Raw genomic sequence first — 22,942 nt, 5'->3', positions numbered from 1 at the left:
GCCAGGATGGTCTTGATCTCCTGAACTCGTGATCTGCCCGCCTCGGCCTCCCAAAGTACTGGGATTACAGGCGTGAGCCACCGTGCCCAGCCCAAAAAGCCACTTTTCAAACTGCCCAACCCCACTTCTGACACTGCTGTCTCCAAATAGATGATTTTACTAAAGGAGATCATTTTACTGTTATTGACTTCTTACACTTAAGATCCCTAAAAGACACAGTGAAGAGCAATCATGAAACAGGCCCCACGAAGCACTGTCACACTAAATTCCCATTAAGAGAAACACTCACACTACAGCGGTGTGTGATTCAGGATAAGTTGTATTTGGTACCAGGATTTTAAAGAGCACTATTTTGACATGAAAATGTATTCTTCTCTGCATTAATGGCCTACATCTTCAGAGTTTTCAAGGTTTTCTAAAAGTTTCCTCTTTGGAAAGAAGAAATCTGAAAGTCCTATCATGCCGTTCTTCCTGGCGTCTCTAAATTGGAAACAGATAAAGATATTTATTAGTTATTTCTCACTGCACACTTAGTAACATTTTTATAAAATGCAATATAATTTAAAAGGTCTACTTTTAAAAACTATTTATGGTTGCTCATCAGTAATTCTTACTTCCAAAAATGAAGCATTCTATTTTCTTGTGCAAAGTGCATCAAAACGTATAATAAATGTAGCTGTATTTCTAGGTGAAAAGATGGGTACTATATGCATAGGTTTTTCTTTTTTGATGACTTGTGATCTCAGGAAAGGGGTGGGAGAAGGGGCTGCTGCACAGGGTCCCAGTTCTTTGGAGGCTTGGGACATGGATTTGGAATGAGATGGAACCACCAGCATCCCTAGGCGGCTCTGTCAGGTGGAGTAGCCACGTCAGAGAGCACAAGAGAAGAGGTGCACGGATCGGGCAGGAGAAGGGGCCCAGCATGACCCGGATGGCGGTGCAGAAGCAGAGGCTGTGGGCACCAGGAGGAGAGCTGGGGACAAAGTACTGCGTCATCCGTGTGACTGCAGACACCAGCCAGGATGGCGTCAAGAATAAGGCGGAGAGAAGGGACGGCTTGGGAGCTGCCATCTTCCATGAGGACAGGAGTGTTGGAGTGACAGCGGATGACAGAGGAAGGAGGAAAACGGGGGACCATGGAGTCCAGAGGCTCAGCCCATGGTAGGCAGAGGGGATGTGAGTTTGAAGGAAGGAGAGGAAACAGTGTGGAAGGGACAAGGAGACGAGGAGGGCTGGGACAGGTGGGGCAGGGTGCAGGACACAGGCTCCACTGGGGCAGGAAGGGAGGCGGAGGCTGACGGATCACTTGAGCACCAGCTCCTGGTGCTGTGGCCTGCATCCTAGGCGGCATCATGGCCGGTTGGAAAGGGTGGGAGGAGGGGACAAGAGTCTGGGTGGTGACAACAGGCCAGGGGGCTTCTCAGGAGGCTGAGGCGAGCAGGGGTGTGTGCTGTGCCAGAAGGTGGCCCTGGGACCAGCCCCCATTGGTCCCCGTCCCTGGCTTACTGTCCTCTTGCCACTCAGCATGACCTGCTGTCTTCAAATCTGTTTGTCTGATGTCTGTCTGCTTCACAGGGCAAAACTCCAGGGGTGGGGGCGTGACCTGTTCACTGACTACATCCCCGGCACCTGCGCCACTGCCTGCCACAGAGCAGGTGCTCAATAAACGGTACTGTGGGCAATTCGAGATGAGAGGTGTGGGGCTCAGGGACAAACCATAACCAGCACTTGGGGGGCAGTGGTCCCAAGGGGAAGTGCTGGGAAGACCTCAGGGACCCCAACTCCCTTGGGGCTGGAGCCTGGAGGACCTGGGCCCTTTCCTGCCCTTGCACCTAGAAGGCCCTTTCTTGCTGTTAACCAGGCTTACTCTGCAGCACCACAGCTCCCCGGACCCTGCGGTTGTCACCACCACCTCTGCACACCCCACCGGCCCCGGGCTGCTTTCTCCGCCTCCCCATAGGTAGTGCAGGGTGCAGAGTCAGCACCCGATGACGGTTTATGGAATGAACAAATGAGAAATTCCGCAGGACCCAAGAGCTTTGTTCCTTTTTACTCTGCATCTTGTCTTTAAAGGGAGGATTCATTAATCTTGTTAAAAAATGTTACAGGTGATCAGAACACTGGACATTATATTGGAATGTTAGCTCCAAGTCATGCTTCAGAGCAGAACCAGCCTTACATCACATGCAGCCTGGTGCAAATACAATATAACATGCAATGTGTCGGAGTCATATAGCAAGTTCATCAGAGGGAGAACTGCGTGACTGATGTCAATGACATCCTCAAGTTTCTGCAGATGATCCTGTGTCCGTGGCACTACTGTCAGGCTGTCCACCAACAGTAATCCATGTCTACATTTCATTGTGGAGAAATTAATTCTATCTCACTTTTTAAATTTTTATTATTTTATTATTATTATTATTATTATTATTATTATTTGAGACGGAGTTTCGATCTTGTGGCTCAGGCTAAAATGCAACGGCACAATCTCAGTTCACTGCAACCTCTGGCCCCTGGGCTCAAGAGATTCTCTTGCCTCAGCCTCCTGAGTAGCTGGGATTACAGGCACCCACCACCACACCTGGTTATTTTTTTAGTAGAGATGGAGTTTTGCCATGTTGGCCAGGCTGGTCTTGAACTCCTGATCTCAAGTGATCCACCCGCCTCGGCCTCCCAAAGTGCTGGGATCACAGGCGTGAGCCACCGTGCCCAGCCTCTATCTCACTTTTTAACATGCTACAGTTTAATACCACCTGACATGCTGTACATAGGAATCAGGATAGATCTGGGATAAACAAGTCTTAATGACAGGATACATTCTCTCCCTCTAAAGTCTAAATTAACCTGAGTCTCAGCCCGCATGGGTGGGAGCCACAGGAGAGGTCAGGCTCCCTTCTGAGGTGCTGCTTGCTTTCGCTGATGGCCTTTGATCTGCAGCTCCACTTACGCACACCCTGAATACTATCAGGCGTGCCTAAACCTTCTGCTAAACACGGGATTCGTTGGGACAAAGTTATTGCAGACAAGGGACGTGATCTTGTGAAATATATGTTTGGTCTTCAACTCCACCTCCTGGCATACAACTCCTAAAATTTGTGGAATCTCCAAAGTGAGTTCTTTCTTTATGCTCATGATTGGCTGATGCCCCAGGTAGCTTCAGGATGGGGCTGGTAACTGGGGAGCCCCAGGCAGGATTAGAGGGGTGGGACTTTCAGCCCAGCCCAACCTTGGAGGTGGGGAGAGGGGCTGATGGCTTAGGTGATCACTAATGGCTAATGATTTAATCAATCATGAAGCTTCCAGGAAAAAAAAAAACCTAAAAGGACAGGGCTTAGAAAGTTTCCCGGAAGCTAAACACATCGAGACCAACAGGAAGGTGAACAAGAGCTCATTCGAGGGCAGGGAGGGGACGTACCCCAACTCCATGGGGGCAAAAGCCCCCATGCTCCAGACCCTTCCAGACCTCGCTTTGTGTCTGTCTTCCTCTGACTGTTTATCCTTGTAATAAACTAGTAAACATGAGTGTTTCCCTGAGTTCTATGAGCCATTCTAGCAGATTAATTGACCCAAGGAGGAATTGTGGGAACCCCGATTTAGAGCCAGTCAGTCAGAAGCACAGGCAAAATAACCTGTGGCTTGCAACTAGCATCAGAAATGGGGCAGGGTGAGGGCAGTCTTGGGGACTCAGCCCTCAACCTGTGGGATCTCACGCTATCTCCAGGTAGACATGGTAGCGATAGAATGAGAACGCACAGCTGGTGTCTGCTGCAGGACTGCTTGCTTGCTTTTTGGTGAGGAAAAACCTTCACACATTTGATCACAGCAGTCTTCTGTGTTGACTACTGTTGTGGTGTGAGAGCAAAGGAAAAACTGAGTTTTTCCGTACAAGGGGAAAGTGAAACAGGAAATTCTCCCATGGTCAACATTCCTGAATCCTAGAGAGGGTGCATACTTACACATTTTCCTTTAGAGAGGCAAGGTAGGATTCCGTCTCCAAGGGAGACACGTCTGAGTCTAATCTGGCCAAGTAGCGGTAGACGTAGGAAAACGTCTTGAAGGGGATGCGAGCGGGCCCGCCCTCCGGATCGTCCGTGAGGATCTCGCACAGGTGCTTCAGCGCAGTGTTCAAGGACTAGGAGCACCACAGCCGGGTGGGGAGAAAAACAGTTACTCCTGGCATCACTCACATTGAAAGCAGGCACCAGCAGAATCACCACTCTAGCGTATTTGACAGAAATTCTCCAAAAAGTACGCTCTCAGTCTGAACTGAGAACTAGGTGAATGTACAATTGCTATAATGAAAAATCAAAAGGAAAGGTTCGAATGGGGTGCAATTGACCAGGAAAAAATTCTAATTCACAGATCTTATTTTCTATTAAAATAGAAATGACTGTTACAGACAAAAGGAAGCATCAATGTCTTTAAAACCAACTTCCTAAGCTAATGTGTACAGCCCTATCTGGCCCAGAGACACACCCGGGGACATGCCCAGGGGCTGAATGAACTCTGCCACCAGCCAGAGGTGCTGCCTGCAGAGGGCAGGGCTGGCAGCCAACGGCCTGCATGCCTACAAGGAGGCCCTGGGTGTCTGCCGATGCCTGCCCACCGAGCAGAAGGGAGGGCTCTGTCCCTGTCCACACAGAAGGCTCTGGGCTCTGTCTCAGCTCCAGCACAGCAACCAGACTTCCTCCCTGCAGACCATTCATCTCCCTCACACTCTTCCAAACTGCTGGGCTCATCCCAGACAGCAGCCCACTCTCCGCTTTCAGTGGGAAAGCCCGTCCTTTGGGCAGCCTTCCTGCCTCCACACGGCAGACACTTTCAGCACCTGCCCTCCCAGCCAAGTCCCTGCCGGGGGGTGGGGGCGGGGGCAGCTAACAGGCCAAGGTTGTCTTCATGAGACTAGAGGCTGCATGGCGCTGGAACTGCAGGGCCTGAGCACCAGGGCCCCCCGGGGCCAGCCCATGGCCTCCCACCTCCAACTTGCTCAGTTCATCCTTGTTGAAAAACCATGAGCTGTTTGTGTGTTTGTTTGTTTGAAGGTGGTGGGGGAACCATGTAACATAAGATTGCTATCTTTTCAAAAGAGAATACATAGCCCAGGTCTCCTTTTCTCCTTCCACACCAAGACATCATGACCTGCAGCCTTCAACACCCTGGCCAGGGTAAGCTGTGGGGGCAGGTGTCCTAATTCCACAGCTGGCCTATGGGACCCTCCCCTCAGTCCCCACCTTGAGTCCCTTCTGTGAAGGCCATCCTTGCCAGAGTGGCCATCTCATACCTGCCTGGATGGTCACGCTGCCTACTGATGAAGGTGAGCTCACACGGGTGGCTGCTTAAATGTAACCCCCCTCGCCAACACACACACATGGCAACAACCCTTCATTCCCTCCGCATTCGCCAAGTGCCTGTTACACACCAGGATGTAGCAGTGAACAGACGCCTAACGCCTGCTCATGTGGAGATCCTGGTCAAGTGGGAGAGCCACAACACCTGGATTCTAGGGTGCTCTGGAAGGGGGTGTGCCCAGAGCAGCAGGCAGGCAGTGCCGGGGTGGAGGGTGACATTTTCAATCGGGTGGTCAGGGAAGGTCAGAGCAGGGAGCATGTAAGCACAGACCCGGGGGAAGGAGCCAGTCATGTGGGATGCTGGGAGAATTCCAGGGGCACTTCTGTGTGCTCCAGAAACAGCCAGGAGCTCCGGATAGCTAGAGCAGGCCATGGAGAGGCAGGAATGCAGGAAATGAGGTCAGCAGGATGGGGTGGGGTCAGATCACGGGGGTCTTTACAGACCCAGGGAGGACTTGGGCTTTGGCTGGGTTCTATGGAAAGGTGTCAAAGGGTTTCAAACAAAGACGGAGCACTGTGGAGTGTTTCTAAGGAGTCCTTCTGCCAATGTGTGAAGAGAAGTGAGGAGGGTGGAAGGCGGGAACCCGACGAGGAGGCTGCTGGAATAATCCAGCCAGGGGCCTGGGTGGCAGCAGCCGACAGCTGGGAAGCGCCGGACTCAGCCTCTCCTGAAGGTGGAGTTACCAGAACTCCCTGGTGGTTGCATGTGGGCAGAGAAAGTGGTTCCAATGTTTGGTGCCTGAACAGCTGCAAGGGTAGATTTGCTATCAACTGGGAAGTTCCAGAGAGAAGCTGAGTTTGAGGTGACTTCCACTGACATGTCTGTCAGGCACCCAGTGGAACTGGTGACTCAGGTGGCTACCTAATAGGCCTAGCGCTCACGGAGGAGACTTGGGAGCTGGGCGAGATGGTGTATACAGGCGGGGTGGTGTACATGGGGGGGATGGTGTACACGGGGGATGGTGTACACGAGGGGGATTGTGTACACAGGGGGATGGTGTACACAGTGGGATGGTGTACATGAGGGGCATGGTGTACACAGCGGGGGATGGTATACACAGGTGGGGCAGTGTATACGAGCAGGATGGTGTATACAGCCGAGCCCCATGAGGTTGCTGAGGTGGGAGGACAGTGCATGGACTTGCCATACCACCAAGAGCTGGGGAGATGAGGGACCAGCCTGGGGACTTGAAAGGTGCAGCCAGGAGGGAGGCTGCTGGTGAGTGAAGAAAAGCGTTTGCTGGTGGAGAGAGCAATCTCCTGTGTCAAAGCACACAGGACAGGACAGGAAGGACAAGGACTGGTGGGTGGCACAGGATTTCCTCAGAGCCCCCCGGTGCTGTGCTGGAGCCAGTTCATGAGCTGACTGCTAAGCTTCCGGCAGTTGTGTGAGCTGGAGGACTTCACCCTGGCAGCCTGAGCTCAGCCGTAGTGGGAGTATTTCCACCACATCGCTTGGCAAACATGACTGAGAACCAGGACCTTCCCGAGCAGGCTGGTACCCACAGGCTGCTGGGTGGGGTGTGAGGGCAGACTGAGAACTCCTGCTTGCAGCAGCCACGGAGGCGGCTGGCATCCCTGGGGAATCGCCTGCAGGGATGAATCTGGGGCTGTGCTTCCGAGGGAAGCGCAAGAAACAAACACAGTAGGGCCAGCGCAGAGCACCATCCTCACGGGAGAGCTGCAGACGCAGGGAAAGGGCCGCCACAAGCCAGGCCAGGCCTGTCTGGCTCCATAGTGGCTGTGTCAGGAATAAACCCCACATCCTCAGGGACAGGAAAGGGCTCCGAGCCCACTCCAGGCTATGGGACAAAATGAGCCTTCCCTACAGAACACCATGGTCAGAGCAAAGCTGATAACACCGCCTGCTGTCCTCCTCTGGGAGTGAGAATAATGACAGTCACCACGTGTGGTAACTGTGAGGAGCAGACAGACCCCTTGGCCAGGCCCAGAGGGGCTCAGCAATCACCCAAGTTACCCAGCCAGGACTGGAGCGCAGCCAATGGGCCTCTGAGCTCACCCCAGTGACTACTCCGTTTTATTACATCTAGCAGCTGCCAGGCGGGCTCTGGGAACAAGACCTGGGGCAGAGACGTCGCCTATTTGAGGACCCAGATATTTGGCTGCAGGAGATGGAGCCCTGAACAGAACTGATCTCCCTGTCCCCAGCGGCCTGATGGGGCAGTTCCTCCCATTTCCACCCCCTTCCCACGCCAGCAGTGCTGGTGGCGGCTGCACCTGGCGCTGCCGAGGTGGACAGCTCGGTTAGGGAGTGAGTGCAGCTCCCCGGGCAACATGATGCTCTCTCTAGGAAAAGTGCACAACCCGCTCTGCGGAGCTGCAGGCACTGCTCCAGGAGCACTGCACATGTGGCTCCTCTAAAAGACTGTCCCCAAGACAGGATTTGCTCAAAGTAGAGTCGTGTATTTCACAATCCACGTTCCTTGCTTGAAACTTTCAAAGACATGTTGTTATGACGGGATTTGCTTTTACACCCGACACAAATGGAAGTCCGTCACCACCGTGTGCAGGATTGCGGGGCCTCAGGAAGGATGAGTCGGGAAGGAAGGAGTTGGCGTGGATGGAGCAGGCAGATGAGATCTGTGTAACGCGCTGTTCCAAGGCTTCAGAGGAAGCGGTATTTAAGGAAAAATACATCAAAACACTCGAGCATCACTTCCTCTGCAAAGGCGTGATGACACTACCCATGTCAACGTTTCTGACAATAAGATCTGCAGCAATTTTTATACCCAGAAGGATTCATAAGGCAACTTGCTTGATCTTGTGCTGTGAGTTACGTTTCTTAAAATTTGTTTCTCAATTCCAAAGGCCTGTGGGTGGCACAGTCACTTGCACACCAGCCAAAAGACCCTCTCCTTGGCATGACTGCCCCATGCTGCCGTCTGTTGTGTTGCTGATTTATTCTCCCATGCGCGATATGTGCTGGGCAGAGGTGACTGGCAAGCTGCACTTCGTTTTTTTTTGTTTTTTTTTTTTGAGATGGAGTTTCACTCTTGTCACCCAGGCTGGAGTGCAGTGATGCAATCTCGGCTCACTGCAACCTCCGCCTCCTGGGTTCAAGCGATTCTCCTGCCTCAGCCTCCTGAGTAGCTGGGATTACAGGTGCGCATCACCACACCCAGCTAATTTTTGTATTTTTAGTAGAGACGAGGGTTTCACCATGTTGGTCAGGCTGGTCCCGAACTCCTGACCTCAGGTGATCCACCCACCTCAGCCTCCCAAAGTGCTGGAATTACAGGTGTGAGCCACTGCACCCAGCCAAGCACTTAGTTTTTAACCAAGTATTTACACCTGATTCATAATCTGAAATTCAAATGGAGATGTGTGAAGAACACAGGCACGGGGGCACCCACTATTTTCCGGGCATTTTTGGCGTGCCAACTCTGTGGGCTTTTTCAGTTTCCAAATTATAGCTGCTCTCATGATGACACGAGACTCCTCAACAGTCACCTCACACCTCCCCAAGGGCACCTCTCAGCTGGCGTGGAAACAAAAATTGGCCCGTTTTACACAGAATCAGAACAAAGGAAGTCCCCCTCTGAGGCATGGCTGCCTGTGCTGGGGGTAGAGACTGGACTTCAGTGAAGCTGTGCCTCTAACCCAGCACTGGTTTTTAAAAGCCTCTAACCCAGCACTGCGTTTTCAAGAGCTGAAGGGCCTTTTCATCGAATTCTATTATCCTCTCCAGTTTTCTAATTTAAAACCATTTCTGGGGTTGACAGCAGGGAAGGGTAGGAGGCCCTGAATGGGAAGGAGCAGTTCACCTTGTGGCTGGGGTGTGATACCCTGTGCAGGACAGGGATGGGGAGGCCACAGCGGCCCATGGGAATCTCCGGCGGATGGGGCCAGGTTGGTCAGTGGAGCGTAGCCCTTGCCTCTTTCCCACAGAGGGAGGGAGATGAGCAATCAGGGGAACTGGAGCTGGGGCCAGGGGAGTCAGGAGCCCGAGCAGCTCCTTTGTCTTCAGGGACAGCTCCTAAACATGCCTGTGGCCTCAGGCTCCCACTGGGGGGTGGGGGCGTGGCTGTGTCTTCTCACCCGGCTGCAGGGGCTATGAGGAATTCTGTTGGCCTTTCTTGGACACTTCCGAATGCGCTTTCGAGCCCTAGCTGGGGAAACCTGGAAGGAAACGGCAGCAAGGAGTAAGCCAGGATGCAGCCTCTGTCACTGGCGCAGGTGGCCGTCACGTCGGACCGACAGGGCACCGCCACAGGTCAGTCACTGAACCTGACATGCTGTAGCACAGCTGGATGGGGCCATGTTCTGAGAGCTGCAAAGCGTGTGTTGTCAGGAGGAGGCCGAGGCTGAATGCCTTCCAGGGGATGAATCACTTCAGGACACAAAATGATTTTGATGATCGTCCTGAGGAGTTGTTGTTCTCCAAGATAGGAAATCTCAGGTGTAAACTTGAATAAGGTGCTCCTAACCTGTGGGCTGCACACTCCTTGGGCTACGGAGCCACTAGGAGGAATCCTCCCCTCTTCCCACTTCCAGGTCACCTGTTGTGACTCAGCTTCTCTCTGCCTTGGGGCACCAGCCTGGCAATCCTGACGGTGCCTTCCTCAAAAGGTTGTTGAGAGGATTCCAGAGAACACACACGCAGGGTTCTGCGCACTCCCGCACACAGTCACACGCTAGAAATCACGCCCACTGCGTGCACCGTGTTGAGATGGAAAGCTGCGTTAGACACGTGTGCACCTGCGCTTGTAAACGAAGAGAGATGCTTCTGTGACTAAGGAAGTTCAAATGCGTTTAAAAGCCTGACTACAGTCAATGTTATTTGTTTTGATCATGACGGACTGACTCTGTCAATGTGAGTATGGGGATGAAGGATTTGGTTCACAATTTTCTTATCTTAAAAAAAGATCTCCATGCTTAAAAGACAAAACAAAACATCTTGATCCACAGCTTTAATGCTCAGGATCATTAATGGCATTATAGAAACGGAAAAATAAAAGTCAGCCAGGATCTGTGTCTTGCATCTATAAACCTCAGAACTTTGGGAGGCCAAGACGGGAGGATGGCTTGAGCTCAGGAACTGAGACCAGCCTAGGCAACATGACAAGATACTTGTCTCTACAAAAAATAAAAAATCAGCTGGATGTGGTGCCGCATGCCTGTAATCCCAGTGACTTGGGAGGCTGAGGTGGGAAGATCGCTGGAGTACAGGAGGTTGAGGCTGCAGTGAGCTATGATCATGCCACTGCACTCCAGCCTGGGTGACAGAATGAGACCCTGTCTCTTAAAAAAAAAAAATTTAAATAAAAGCCACAACATATAAATATGGTCATTTCACGATGCAAGCACATCAAAACATTGAGAAAGAGGACAGGAATCTCTTAACACCCAGATGGCCATTTAATGTCCTTGTTCACCTGCCTGGGGCAGCTCACGGTGCCCCTTAACCTGAATTGATAGCTTTTGATATAATAAGTAAGCAGTGTTCAGGGCTCCAAGGATGTAACAGGACATCAGCTCCAAGAATCTGGTGATGTTTGCCCATTTTGTTCACTCCAGAACCTTCAGCACTTAGAACAGGGCCTGGCACAAAATAATGCACAGTAAACATTTGTGGAATGAATGATACGTATGACTCAGAAATTGAAGCAGAGGTTTCCAGTCTTTTTAGAGATCTTGAACTCGATGAATTTCACTAAAGTGATTTCTAAGAGAAATAAATGTAAACAGCACAGAGAGTACACCTGCCACAAGCCATGCCCCCACCATAGACACAGGGCAGGAATGACATCTATCCTGCTCACGCAGGCAGTGTCTAGCCACCAATTACACAGCATCCTATGTGAAATAAACTTCTGCAGGTGGTAACCCACCACAAATTCTTCTCATCGCACTTCGCTTCTTTATTTCCTCCTTTTTGAAGGTATTTTTTTAAAGCATAAAAATGAACGCTTATGACGCTGAACGACACGAAGAAACCCCTCCTTGAATTCACAGCTTTGTGTTCTTAGCACACCTCCAAGCCACCCAGGGCCAACAGGGTCAACACCAAGTGTCCACACCAAGGCCTGGCGGGTCCGAGCACCTCCTGTCTACCCAGCACACCCCGAGACGGGTGTTTGAACTCATGCTCAGCACTCTGTGGGCCACGGGAGCCAGGGCAGAGCAGGCATCCCTGGCAGCAGACATGGACCCCAGACGAGCACATGCTCCTCTGAGGGAGGAGAGGTCAGCTTCCACACTTGAACCTGACCCTGAGTCTACAGCTGCACTGGACCAGAGCAGAGGGTGGCTGTGGCTTTCTACAACCAAGAGAGGCCTCCAGCACCTACGGAAGGAGTCAAGAGCAAATCTGGAGTCCTGCTGGCAAAGGTGGCTCAAGTTAGGAGACAGGCAGGAACCCGCAGTGACACACAGCATGCTTCCTGGTGTCAATTGATTCTCTGTGGGTCAAGTAACATATGATAGGAAGAACACAAAAGAATGTGTGTTGTTTGTGATGTCCCTTCCCCAGGAGTCAGCTTAGACGGCCAAGCTCTATCCTTAACACAATGTCTCCATCTAGTGTCACACACTCTACATGGAAAAGAGGCCTTATTTTTCAAATCAGATTCAATTGTGTTTTAAATCTAGTGCTAATTTTCACAATTAGGAAGGTGAAAACTATAAAGATGGATCCAAAAACATGAATTATTCTACTTTCTCATCATTGTTAAAATCAAAATTTTACAACTAAGCTTAGAGGCAGAAACCACCAACATTAATTCAAACATTGCATACAATTTTATATTGTTAACATATCGATTTCAGGGCCGGGTGCAGTGGCTCACACCTGTAACCCCAGCACTTTGGGAGGCCGAAGCGGGCAGATCACCTGAGGTCAGGAGTTCAAGACCAGCCAGGCCAACATGGTGAAACTCTGTCTCTACTAAAAATACAAAAAATTAGCCAGGTGTGGTGGTGCACGCCTGTAATCCCAGCTACTTGGGAGGCTGAGGCATGAGAATCACTTGAACCTGGGAGGCGGAGGTTGCAGTGAGCCCAGATGGCACCACTGCACTACAGCCTGGGCAACAGAGCAAGACTCTCTCTCTCAAAAAAAAAAAAATATATATGTATATACACACACACATATATATTTTAGGCTGGGTGCAGTGGCTCACACCTGTAATCTGTAATCCCAGAACCCGAGGCTGGTAGATCACCTGAGGTCAAGAGTTCAAGACCAGCCAGGCCAACATGGTGAAATCCCATCTCTATTAAAAGTACAAGAATTAGCTGAGCATGGTGGTGCATGCCTGTAATCCCAGCTACTCGGGAGGCTGAGGCAGGAGAATCGCTTGAACCTGGGAGGCTGCAGTGAGTCAAGATCGCACCATTGCACTCCAACGTGGGTGACACAGTGAGACTCCATCTCAAAAAATACATAGCTAGATACAGATAAAGATAGATAGATAGATAGATAGATAGATAGATAGATAGATAGATAGAAGATAGATAGATAGATAGATAGATAGATAGATAGATAGATAGATAGATTTCACAGAGTTCCAGATTAACAAAGTGACATAAAAATGTCTCCAATAATTAAACGTATTTGCTTTTGTCTATCTTGATAATACCCCTGAGACACTCCCCTGGTGCCATCTGCACCTGTCCTTGCTACTGGAGGGTACCGGGCCTGCCAACATTCAGGCCTTGGCACAATTAGCTCGGGGCTGACAGGAAGCACCTCCACTGCCTTTGAGCAGTTACACAACAAAACTCTTGCTCATTCTACAGCCACACCACACCCGACTCCCTGAGGGCACGGAGCTTCCCACTGGGGCCATCCGCGGAGCTGGTGAACTGCTCCGCACTCAGATGTGACATGGAGGAAGGGAATGAACAACGCAGCCTGTGATGTACAGATGAATACATCTAGTCATATAATTCAGGATGAAAATTTCAGAAAATTACTGACAACACAATTGTCTTTTCATCAAGTCAAAACCAACTAAAATTCCACAATGTACCTCTTGGGGGACACATAGAAGCATGTGTTTCAGAGGCCAGGGAGTGAGAAGCAGGAGCTTTAGAAATGTCATTGCTTCAGGCCACCAGGCAGGGGGACAGGACGTGGGAGGAGGCCACGGTGGTTGGAAGTGACTGTCGGTGCGTTAGTGACCACGTTGGGTAGGCTTGCGGGTGTTTACTACCACCCATTTCAAGTAATTTGTTTTATTTATTTATTTATTTTTTTTGAGACGGAGTCTCGCTCTGTCGCCCAGGCTGGAGTGCAGTGGCGCAATCTCGGCTCACTGCAAGCTCCGCCTCCCGGGTTCACACCATTCTCCTGCCTCAGCCTCTCCGAGTAGCTGGGACTACAGGCGCCCGCCACCACGCCCGGCTAATTCTTTTTTTTCTATTTTTAGTAGATATGGGCTTTCACCGTGGTCTCGATCTCCTGACCTCGTGATCCGCCCACCTCGGCCTCCCAAAGTGCTGGGATTACAAGCGTGAGCCACTGCGCCCGGCCAAGTAATTTGTTTTAATGAAAATGGAATGAAAGAGCTCTGTGCATGGACCGAAGCTGAGTGAGGGCTGTGAAGCAAGGACCATGGGCACCCAGTTATACACGCTGGGGCCACAGACTGAAGGGAGGAGGGACAATCAAATTGTTCATCTATGTAGTAAAGGGAGCTTGTTCTCCTTTCTCTGCCCCCTTTCTTCACAAGCTTTACATGGCGGATGCCCGGTTACTCTTCCTTCACCCAACCACTAACCACCATGTCTCACAGCAAGACTTTAGCTGAGAAGACTGACTCTGGGTTTGCAAAGGAAGCCCTGCCAACATCATCCCAGCTCCAACCTCTCCCTTCTCGCCCCAACCTCCCAGGCTCGCCTCGCCACCTGGAGGATCATGTCTTATTCCTAAGTCGCTTGGCTTATACTTGAACACCAGCAAAGTTGCGCTGTATCTATTAGTTATTAATAATAGATTTCTAAGGCCGGCGCAGTGGCTCACGCCTGTAATCCCGGCACTTTGGGAGGCCAAGGTGGGCAGATCACCTGAGGTCAGGAGTTCGAGACCAGCCTGACCAACACGGGGAAACCCCGTCTCTACTAAAAATACAAAATTAGCCAGGCATGGTGGTACATGCCTATAATCCCAGCTACCAGCTACTCGGGAGGCTGAGGCAGGAGAATTGCTTGAACCTGGGAGGCGGAGGTTGCGGTGAGCCGAGATTGCGCCATTGTACTCCAGCCTGGGCAACAAGAGCAATATTCCATCTCAAAATAAATAAATAAATAAATAAATAATAATTAGATTTCTACTAAGGTAGAAAATAATTGTATGCCTCTTTCCACAGATGAGCAAAACAGTTATCAGTTTACAAAATGATTTGTAGTTTTAAAAAGTCATTGATGCATTTTCTTCTAAAACCTAAATATATTTTAATAGTATCCATATCTTTCACCTACTATTAACTTTTAAATTGAGGCATTTATAAATAATTTCTGTAAATTAAAATAACTATAAGCCTGAAAATATTAATATAATAGGCCTGGAGCGGAGGGGAAATGCTTTTCTAAGACAAAGTTACTAAAGTGTTTCCTTTAGTTACTGAAACCTAAGTTATTTTTAAGCTGGGACCATGATGACACAGAATTACTAATATGCTATTTATAGGTACATACCCCACCAAGCATGCTGCATCCAAGTGCTAAAAAGTTTATCCACTTGATTTTGTTTTCACAAGGATCCAGTTGCAAGAGCGCTTTGAATTTTCCCTTCGGCAAGCACAAGTTCTTCCACTTCTGCTCAAGATCTGCTAATTCCACATACTGCTTGTGGTGACACTGTTTGGAAAACACAGTATGACAATTTATGTACGTTTTAAAACCTGGGAAACAATAGAATGCTGTGAATATTCAACATACACCAAGTAACCTGCCCCATGCAGGGGACAGATGAACTCCAAATGCATGACAGTGGGTTCTGTCAGCCCTGGGGAGGGGAGGCAGGGAAGGCAGCGAGCGGCAACCTTTTATTTCTTACATGAAAAAAGGACGGTGAAGCGAATACGGCATCATGTTATGACTTAATGAAACAGGCATACTGATATTGAGTATACGATATTCCACTATCTGTCTGAAATGCTTCACAATAAAAAATAAACCTCAGTAAAAAACATTTTAAAAATCCAGCCCCTAAACACATTAACAGTTAGATAGGAGAGATCTTAAAACTGAAAATAACTGTATTTCTTCTACTATATATTTATTTGTTAATTTTTGGACAGTCTCATTCTGTTGCCCAGGCTGGAGTGCAGTGGCATGATCTCGGCTCACTGCAACCTCCACCTCCCAGGGTTAAGTAATTCTTCTGCTTCAGCCTCCCAAGTAGCTGGGATTACAGGTGCGCACCACCACTCCCTAAGTTTTGTATTTTTATTGGAGACAAAGTTTCACCTTGTTGGCCAGGCTGGTCTTGAACTCTTGACCTCAAGTGATCTGCCTGCCTCAGCCTCCCAAAGTACCGGGATTAAAGGCATGAGCCATCATGCCCGGCCTTCCTTCTACTATTTTAAACAATCTATCAAAACTGATAACTTCTGCAATCTGCTAGCAGTATCTTGGATGAAAAGGCTTGAGCAATTTCAGCATGTCTTTTCCCAAGCTACACCATTCAAGAGTTCTTCATTTCCCTTAAGGTAGCCATGGAAAAGTCCTAGTTTCAGAATTCACTGTATCCTGCACAGAAGCACAGCATTTCACAATGTAGAATGGGGATAAGTCAGTCTGAAAATCAGACTGGTTATGCCACTGGTGTCTCTTTTAGCAAAAGAACCGAGTTATGAGGAACGCCTAGCCTTGCTCCGTGACCCACTTTCTAGTACCTCATGTCTCTAAAAACAGGATGGCGTGTGGGGCAAAGAAGTGCAAGGCAGGAAGGGGGCCCAGGCTCTCCACAGAACTGGACACCAGAGGCTGCTGCCGACCTTGGGGGCCAAAGGCCAGCCCCGCCTTCCAGACAGAGAAGGCAGAGACTTACTCAGGCCTGCACACAGCTTTCACAAACGCACACCTGGAGAATGACTGGAAACCCCCCAGGTTCTGAAATTTTGTATATTTTGCCCAGCAGAATCTAGTGCCATGTAAATTTTGTATTTAAAAGAAACTATATTTCACTTTTCTAAAATCTACCCCTGGATAGTTACTCAGAGCTGTTGAAGCTAGAAAAAGACCTCCGGAACACAACATATTTCTTCCTTGAATCAACCTTGACGATGCATGGCAGGGAAAGCAGGACTTCAGGGACCTCGGGAGGTTTGAAATACATTGCTGGGGTGTGCCCTGCTCTGTCATCAATGCACAGTGAACGGTAAGGAAAGCACAGGCCAGCTGCCCGAGGCCACAGACCCCCCCATACCTGCTTGTGCAAAACTTTCAGGAGTCCTTGAGTCAGGCCCGTGTCTGTTTTCTGGGTTGCCATGGGCATTTCCATTCTGTCCTTTACAGGAAGTGGATCTCCTCTCGACAAGGCTGAAAAATAGCTAATAAATAACAGACATGTCTGAGAGCTCATCGATACACAAAAAGCAGCTATGCAATGCAACTTCTTAAATAACCCCCCAAAACAACGGTGATTAGGAAGGACAGCTCTAAAGACCAACATCCCGGGCTTATGTCCTGGTTCCTCTACTTAGTTCTCTGACTTAACCTTCTCTGCATGCCTTAGTTTCTCTGTTGGCAAAGGGGATAATGAGAGTCCCTGTTGGAGGGTCGGGGAGCACTGTGTGAGAAGGGCTTGGCGCAGTGGCTGGCACTGGCAGAAGCTCCTTCAACGTGTGTGATTCTTCCCCTCCTCCCTCCCACTTCACAATCAGCTGGAGTTCCATGTGTTACTCTTTGTTTTTTTTTCCTAAATTTTTTGAGACAGGGTCTCACTCTGTCACCCAGGCTGGAGTGCAGTGGTGTAATCACGGCTCACTGTAGCCTCCACCTCCCAAGCTCAAGGGATCCTCCCGCCTCAGCCTCCTGAGTAGCTGGGACTACAGGCACACCACACCACACCTGGCTAATCTTTTTAATTATTTCTTGTAGAGATGTGGTCTTGTTCCATTGCCCATGCTGGTCTGGAATTCCTGGCCTCAAGTGATCCTCCCAGCTTGGCCTCCCAAAGTGCTGAGATTATAGGCGTGAGCCACTGTGCCCGGCCGTCTTCCCACTTTTGACAGGTGGGTTTGGCCTTGCTGCTTTTTGAGGTGCTTGACTTTAAGCGTGTCTGCATATTCAACCCTGAGGCAGCCCAGGAACACACAGGTCACCTACTTCCACACTGGGAATGGCAGGTGCTGGCCTGGCTTCCCTCCCCCCACCCCCACTTTTCCTGCCTGGTATTTTTCTCCTTAATTGTTCCTTTCTGGGACACTGATATTGCTGCTTTTGTTGGGGGCAAGGGTGGGAAACTGTTGGGGCAATAAGTCAAGAGGGAACCCACACCCAGCCTCTGGCTCGTGGTGGGAGGGGTGCCAGGGAAGACCTTCTGAGCAACTCACGCCCCTTGGTATCTTTGCCAGAGGTGGCGATGCTGAAGCCACATCATTTGGGGCCCCAATGACTTTGGCATGATGAAGAGAGACAGCATATCCAGGAAAATGAACATCAAAGCATCCACCAGGGCCACAGATAACAATTCTAAAGCCATGAGTAGTTAGAAACATTGCTACAGATAAACATGGATAAGTCGATATTTGATCGACTAAAATAAACTTCATATCTCATCCTTTCTCTCTCTTTACACCCCTCAAATTTGACTTTGTTTTCCTGCTTTGTAAGACAACTTCAGCTCCATTTTGTGGCTTTGTTAATGATTTGAAGGCAGCAGTGAGTTAGACAAATGTGAACCTAAAGACCTAAAGGGTGCAGATGAAGAATGGGTGCCTCGTTTTGCCACATTCCTACTAATCCAGGTTTTCACCTGTTTCATGGGGGTAATTCCTCATAACTCAGGCAAGGAATCCCGAGCTAGATACAGCCTCTGGAGGCAGAGTTCTCAGTGGGGGATAATGCTCCTCCTCCTTCCCCCGCCCACCACCCTCCTCCCCAGCCAAAAGGCATTTGGCAATTTCTGGAGACTATTTTTTTTCTTTTTTTTTGAGACAGAGTCTTGCTCTGTGGCCCAGGCTGGAGTGCAGTAGCGCCATCTCAGCTCATTGCAACCTCCACCTCCCGGGTTCAAGCTACTCTCCGGCCTCAGCCTCCTGAGTAGCTGGGATTACACGTGTGCACCACCAAGCCCAGCTGATTTTTTATATTTTAGTAGAGACAGAGTTTCACCATGTTGCCCCCAGGGTGGTCTCAAACTGCTGAGCTCAATCAACCCGCCTCGGCCTCCCAAAGTGCTAGGATTACAGGCGTGAGCCACTGCGCCCGGCCTGGAGACATTTTTGATTGTCACAACAGAGGGTGGATGGTACTCCAGGTATCTGGTGGGTGCAGGCCAGGAGGCTGCTGAGTCCCATCATGCACGAGACGCCCCTTCCTCCTGTGCCCTCCCCAACTATCAGTAAGGCTGAGGCTGGGAAAGCCTGCTTTTGAGGCGAGACCAACTAATGTTACCCTCTGCCAGTTCCCTTGAGGCACACGCCAGCCAGAGCAGCCTCTATTACTTGACTGATTCTTACGCTCATTGTCCTGTGTGAGGCACAATTGCACGATGGTATCATAAGGAACAGCCGACTCCCCTCACAGTGCAGTCCACAGGCTTAGGGGGAGGCTGGCTCATCTTTGATATTTGCCCACCTGAAAAGCTCCTTTGAAAAGAACCCTAACCTGAGCAAAGAGGAATGCCTACTTGCTTCATCTTTTTCGTTTGTTTGTTTTTTCTTTTTTAGACAAGCTCTTGCTGTGTCACCCAGGCTGGAGTAGAGTGTTGTGAACATGGCTCACTGAAGCCTCCAACTCCTGGGCTCAAGTGATCCTCCTGCCTCAGCATCCTGAATAGCTGGGATTACAGGCACGCACCACCACGGCCAGCATTTTATTTTTAAATAAATAATTTTATTTTTAGTACAGACAAGGTCTTGCCACGTTGCACAGGCTGGTCTCGAGCTCCTGAGCTCAAGTAACCTGCCCACCTCGTCCTCCTAAAATGTAGGCATTACAGGTGTGAGCCACCATGCTCAGCCTACTTGCTTGTTCTATAGCAGTTATGTCCGTGGGTATCCTGGTTTCCTGTTTTGGTTTTGATGGTTTTTCTTCTTCCTGTCTCCACCCCCTTCTTCCTGTGCTGCTTCCTCTTCCTGGAATCCTCTCCACCCCGCCCAAGCCCCCATCTCTCTTCCTACAAAATCTCTCAAGGACCAAGCCACGCTTTGCTTAGCTTTCATGACCCTTCATTTTTGCACTTACCAAGTCCTGCCTTACTCAAGTTACTTTTGAATAGCTGTCCCTGACAGATTATGTCCTGTAACAGCTGAAACACATTTGAGCCTATAATTACATATATACTGCCGAATGAATAATGCCTGGGTTTTCTCCTAAACTCAAAAATTGTTCTTGGTCAGGTGCAGTGGCTCAAGCCTGTAATCCCACCACTTTGGGAGGCCAGGAGGGCATTATTTATTTTTATGATGGAGTCTTGCTCTATCATCCAGGCTGGAGTACAGTGGCACGATCTTGGCTCACTGCAACCTCCACTTCCTGGGTTCAAACAATTCTCCTGCCTCAGCCTCCCATGTAGCTGGGATTACAGGTGCGTGCTACCACGCCAAGCCAATTTTTGTATTTTTAGTAGAGACGGGGTTTCACCATGTTGGTCAGGCTGGTCTTGAACTCCTGACCTCAGGTGATTCATCAGCCTCGGCCTCCCAAACTACTGGGATTACAGGCGTGAGCCACCGTGCCCAGCCTGATTAAGCCTTTTAAAGTGAAGTTTAGGCTGGGTGCGGTGGTTTACACCAGTAACCCCAGCACTTTGGGAGGCCCAAGTGGGTAGATCACCTGAGGTCAGGAGTTTGAGACCAGCCTGGCCAACATGGTGAAACCTCATCTTTACCAAAAATACAAAAATTAGCCGGATGTGGTGGCAAGTGCCTGTAATCCCAGTTACTTGGGAGGTTGAGGCAGGAGAATCGCTTGAACCCAGGAGGCAGAGGTTGCCGTGAGCCAAGATCTTGCCATTGCACTCCAGCCTGGGCAACAAGAGTGAAACTCCGTCTGAAAAATAAATAACTAAATAAATAAAGCGAAGCTTAAAATAACTATCTCTAAGGTATTACTAAAAATAATTTAATCTTCCAAGAAGATGTTGCTAAATCTTGGAATTTTTTTGTAGAGCACAAACTCTTATAAATCCTTTTATTTAAGCTTGAATAATGGTTAAAACCGGAGGCTATATTTCTTTAGCAAGAACTCTGAAAGAGTCTTTCAGAAACCATTAATAAAAGCGTTTCTCAGAAGGCAAGCACTGGATGGACAAGTAGCTCAGTTGGTGGGTAAAATAACAGCCCCGAAGGTATCCAGGTCCATGTCCCAGGAACCTGGGAATGTTACTTTACATGGTAACAGGGATTTTGTGGACTGATTAAAGATCTTGGGTGGGAAAACTGCCCTGGACTATCTGGATGGCCACTGAATGCAATCACCAGTGTCCTTGGAAGAAGGAGGCAGAGGGAGATTTGAAGATTCTGGCCTTGAAAATGGAGGAAGGGGACATGAGCCAAGGAGTCCAAGAAATGCAGCTCTAGAAGCCGGAAAAGGCAAGGAAACGAGCTGGGTTTTCCTGAGAGCCGCTGGAAAGAGCAAAGCCCTGCCAACACCTTGATTTTAGCCTAGTTTAGAGCCGCTGGAAAGAGCAAAGCCCTGCCAGCACCTTGATTTTAGCCTAGTGAAACTAATTTGGACTTCTGGCCTCCAGAACTGCAAGAATGTATGTCTGTGTTTTAAGCTGTCAAGTTTTGTGGTGATTTGTTACAGCAGCCAAAGGAAACTAATTCACCGTGGTTATAGAGTTTAGAGAAAGCCAGCAAAATTTGGCTTTTTTTTCTTTTTAAATTAGTTTTCTTATTAAAAAAAAAAATACAGATGGGGTCTTGCTGTGTTACCCAAGCTGGTCTCAAACTCTTGGGCTCAAGTGATCCTCCCAGCTTGGCCTCCCAAAGTGCTGGGATTATAGGCATGAACCACTAAGCCCAGCCAAAATTTGAAATGTTGATGACTAAAATATTTAAATTAAATTTACACCTGTGCTGACTCTTGTCATCATAAAAGTGAGTTTTTGTTTTACATCTGTTTATTGAAAAGGGGCAAAGAGCTCTCCTGTAAAACCAAGGGAATTTCTTTTAATGCCTCTAAGATCTGTTGACTTGTAACTTTGAGATTATGAATGTTTGTTCCTGGAAAGTGTTGGAATGTTTGTGGCAAAAAAAAACTATGAAGGTTCATTTGCTGGACAGTTTACCCTGAGCACTCTAGGGATGATGACCTCAGTATGACCACGGTCGTTCCGGTTCTAATAAATTTAACCAGCTCTGGGTATACATAGCTCTGAGAGGATTCTCTCCAGATGAGGAACTTAGCTAAAATATTCCTCTTTGTAAAGTCATTTCACAAAGTGACCGCAACCGTGTAATTTTTTAACATAATGCAGACACTTTTTTGCCCAATGCAATTGCTTCGTTAAGTTTTAGTCTATCTTCATCATAAACACTTTTAAACAACTGAGTTGCCATTACGTTGTAGGTGAGCATTTTGCAATAATTTCGGGTCTCATGGTCGATAAATCGAAATGGTTCCTAGATAACACACTCAAGTATAGATGTCACCAATGCTAAGGGGAAAGTTGTGCCTGATACTCTTAAGTACGCTGAGCGCCGCGTAGGGCCCCTGGTCCGGGAGGAGGGCTCTCTGGGCTCGTCTGGCTTGGGCACGTAGACCGGACAGCTCCCCAGGCCGAGGGCGCTTACCTCGCGGACCACTGCAGCACGTCGGCCGGCTGGGTGCGGATGGCAGCCTTGGTGAATTGCTTCAGGATGTCCGGCAGCTCCGGGGGAATGTGGATCTGCTGAGCGCAGAACATGGTGTCGGGAAGCGGCATCGCTCTCCGCAGAAGGGACCAGGCTGGTGAATCGCGGCGCGCTGCGAGGAAGAAGGGCAGCTGTCGGTTAGGGCGCAGTGGAGCCGCTAGCAGCGCGGGGCTCGCGGCCAGGGCCGCCTCCCATCCCGTTCCCGAGGTTGGGGCCGGCTTCGCGGGGCTCTTACCCGCTCCTCCGCGGGCTTCGGGGGAAATGAGGACCAACTACCCCTCCAACAACACCCCAGACCCTGCAGTTCCCGAGCACCAGCCGGCACTACCGACGCGCTCGGTATCCAGGCAACCGGGACGCGAGCAAGCCCCGCCCCTGGAGCCGCGCACGCGCACGCGGCCCTGAGCGAGGCGGGGCTGCTCCCGGGCGGGACAAGGAGGTGCTGGCGCAGTCCGGCTCGCAGCAGCCGCTGCTCCCCAGTGGTTCAGAGCCGCGCGAGCTGAACGTTTCGCTTACAAAAGGGTCTTCGGATCGGTTTCCCACCTCCAAATGTGAGCGGCGAACTCACGAAGGACTCCCTCTTCTCCTTGCTCTGGCTGC

General features: G+C 49.7%; 2 protein-coding genes across 3 annotated transcripts; both read right to left on the bottom strand.

The window, feature by feature from the left end:
- Positions 1-301: 301 nt before the first annotated feature.
- On the bottom strand, positions 302-22,942 carry ROPN1L (rhophilin associated tail protein 1 like). Of its 2 annotated transcripts, none has more exons than XM_058429971.1 (6): positions 22,886-22,942; positions 22,283-22,454; positions 16,744-16,867; positions 15,009-15,170; positions 3,957-4,132; positions 302-480 (listed from the first exon to the last, which is right to left on the bottom strand). In XM_058429971.1, the coding sequence occupies exons 2-6, from the start codon at positions 22,411-22,413 to the stop codon at positions 381-383; spliced, it is 693 nt and encodes a 230-aa protein (XP_058285954.1). In that variant the 5' UTR covers positions 22,414-22,454; positions 22,886-22,942; the 3' UTR covers positions 302-380. The 2 variants fall into 2 exon arrangements, with proteins under 2 accessions (XP_058285954.1, XP_031991688.1); XM_032135797.2 differs by lacking the exon at positions 22,886-22,942 and adding an exon at positions 22,578-22,702.
- Positions 488-1,528, bottom strand: LOC116456916 (uncharacterized). The gene is given in 3 exon segments (XM_032135796.2): positions 488-839; positions 841-889; positions 891-1,528. Coding segments are annotated over 3 exon segments (720 nt in total). The 5' UTR covers positions 1,355-1,528; the 3' UTR covers positions 488-632.

Source organism: Hylobates moloch, unplaced genomic scaffold (assembly GCF_009828535.3).
Source record: "Hylobates moloch isolate HMO894 unplaced genomic scaffold, HMol_V3 SCAFFOLD_17, whole genome shotgun sequence".
Lineage (NCBI taxonomy): Eukaryota > Metazoa > Chordata > Mammalia > Primates > Hylobatidae > Hylobates > Hylobates moloch.
This window is presented reverse-complemented; position numbering and strand designations above follow the sequence as displayed.

Bases quoted from the DNA above. Each gene is read 5' to 3' on its own strand.
- ROPN1L (XM_058429971.1), bottom strand. From the start codon at position 22,413: ATGCCGCTTCCCGACACCATGTTCTGCGCTCAGCAGATCCACATTCCC. The intron at 16,868-22,282 runs GTAAGCGCCCTC...GTTATTTATTAG, and splicing joins GTGCTGCAGTGGTCCGCGAG to CTATTTTTCAGCCTTGTCGA. The intron at 4,133-15,008 runs GTATGTACCTAT...TGGTGCTCCTAG, and splicing joins GATGCAGCATGCTTGGTGGG to TCCTTGAACACTGCGCTGAA.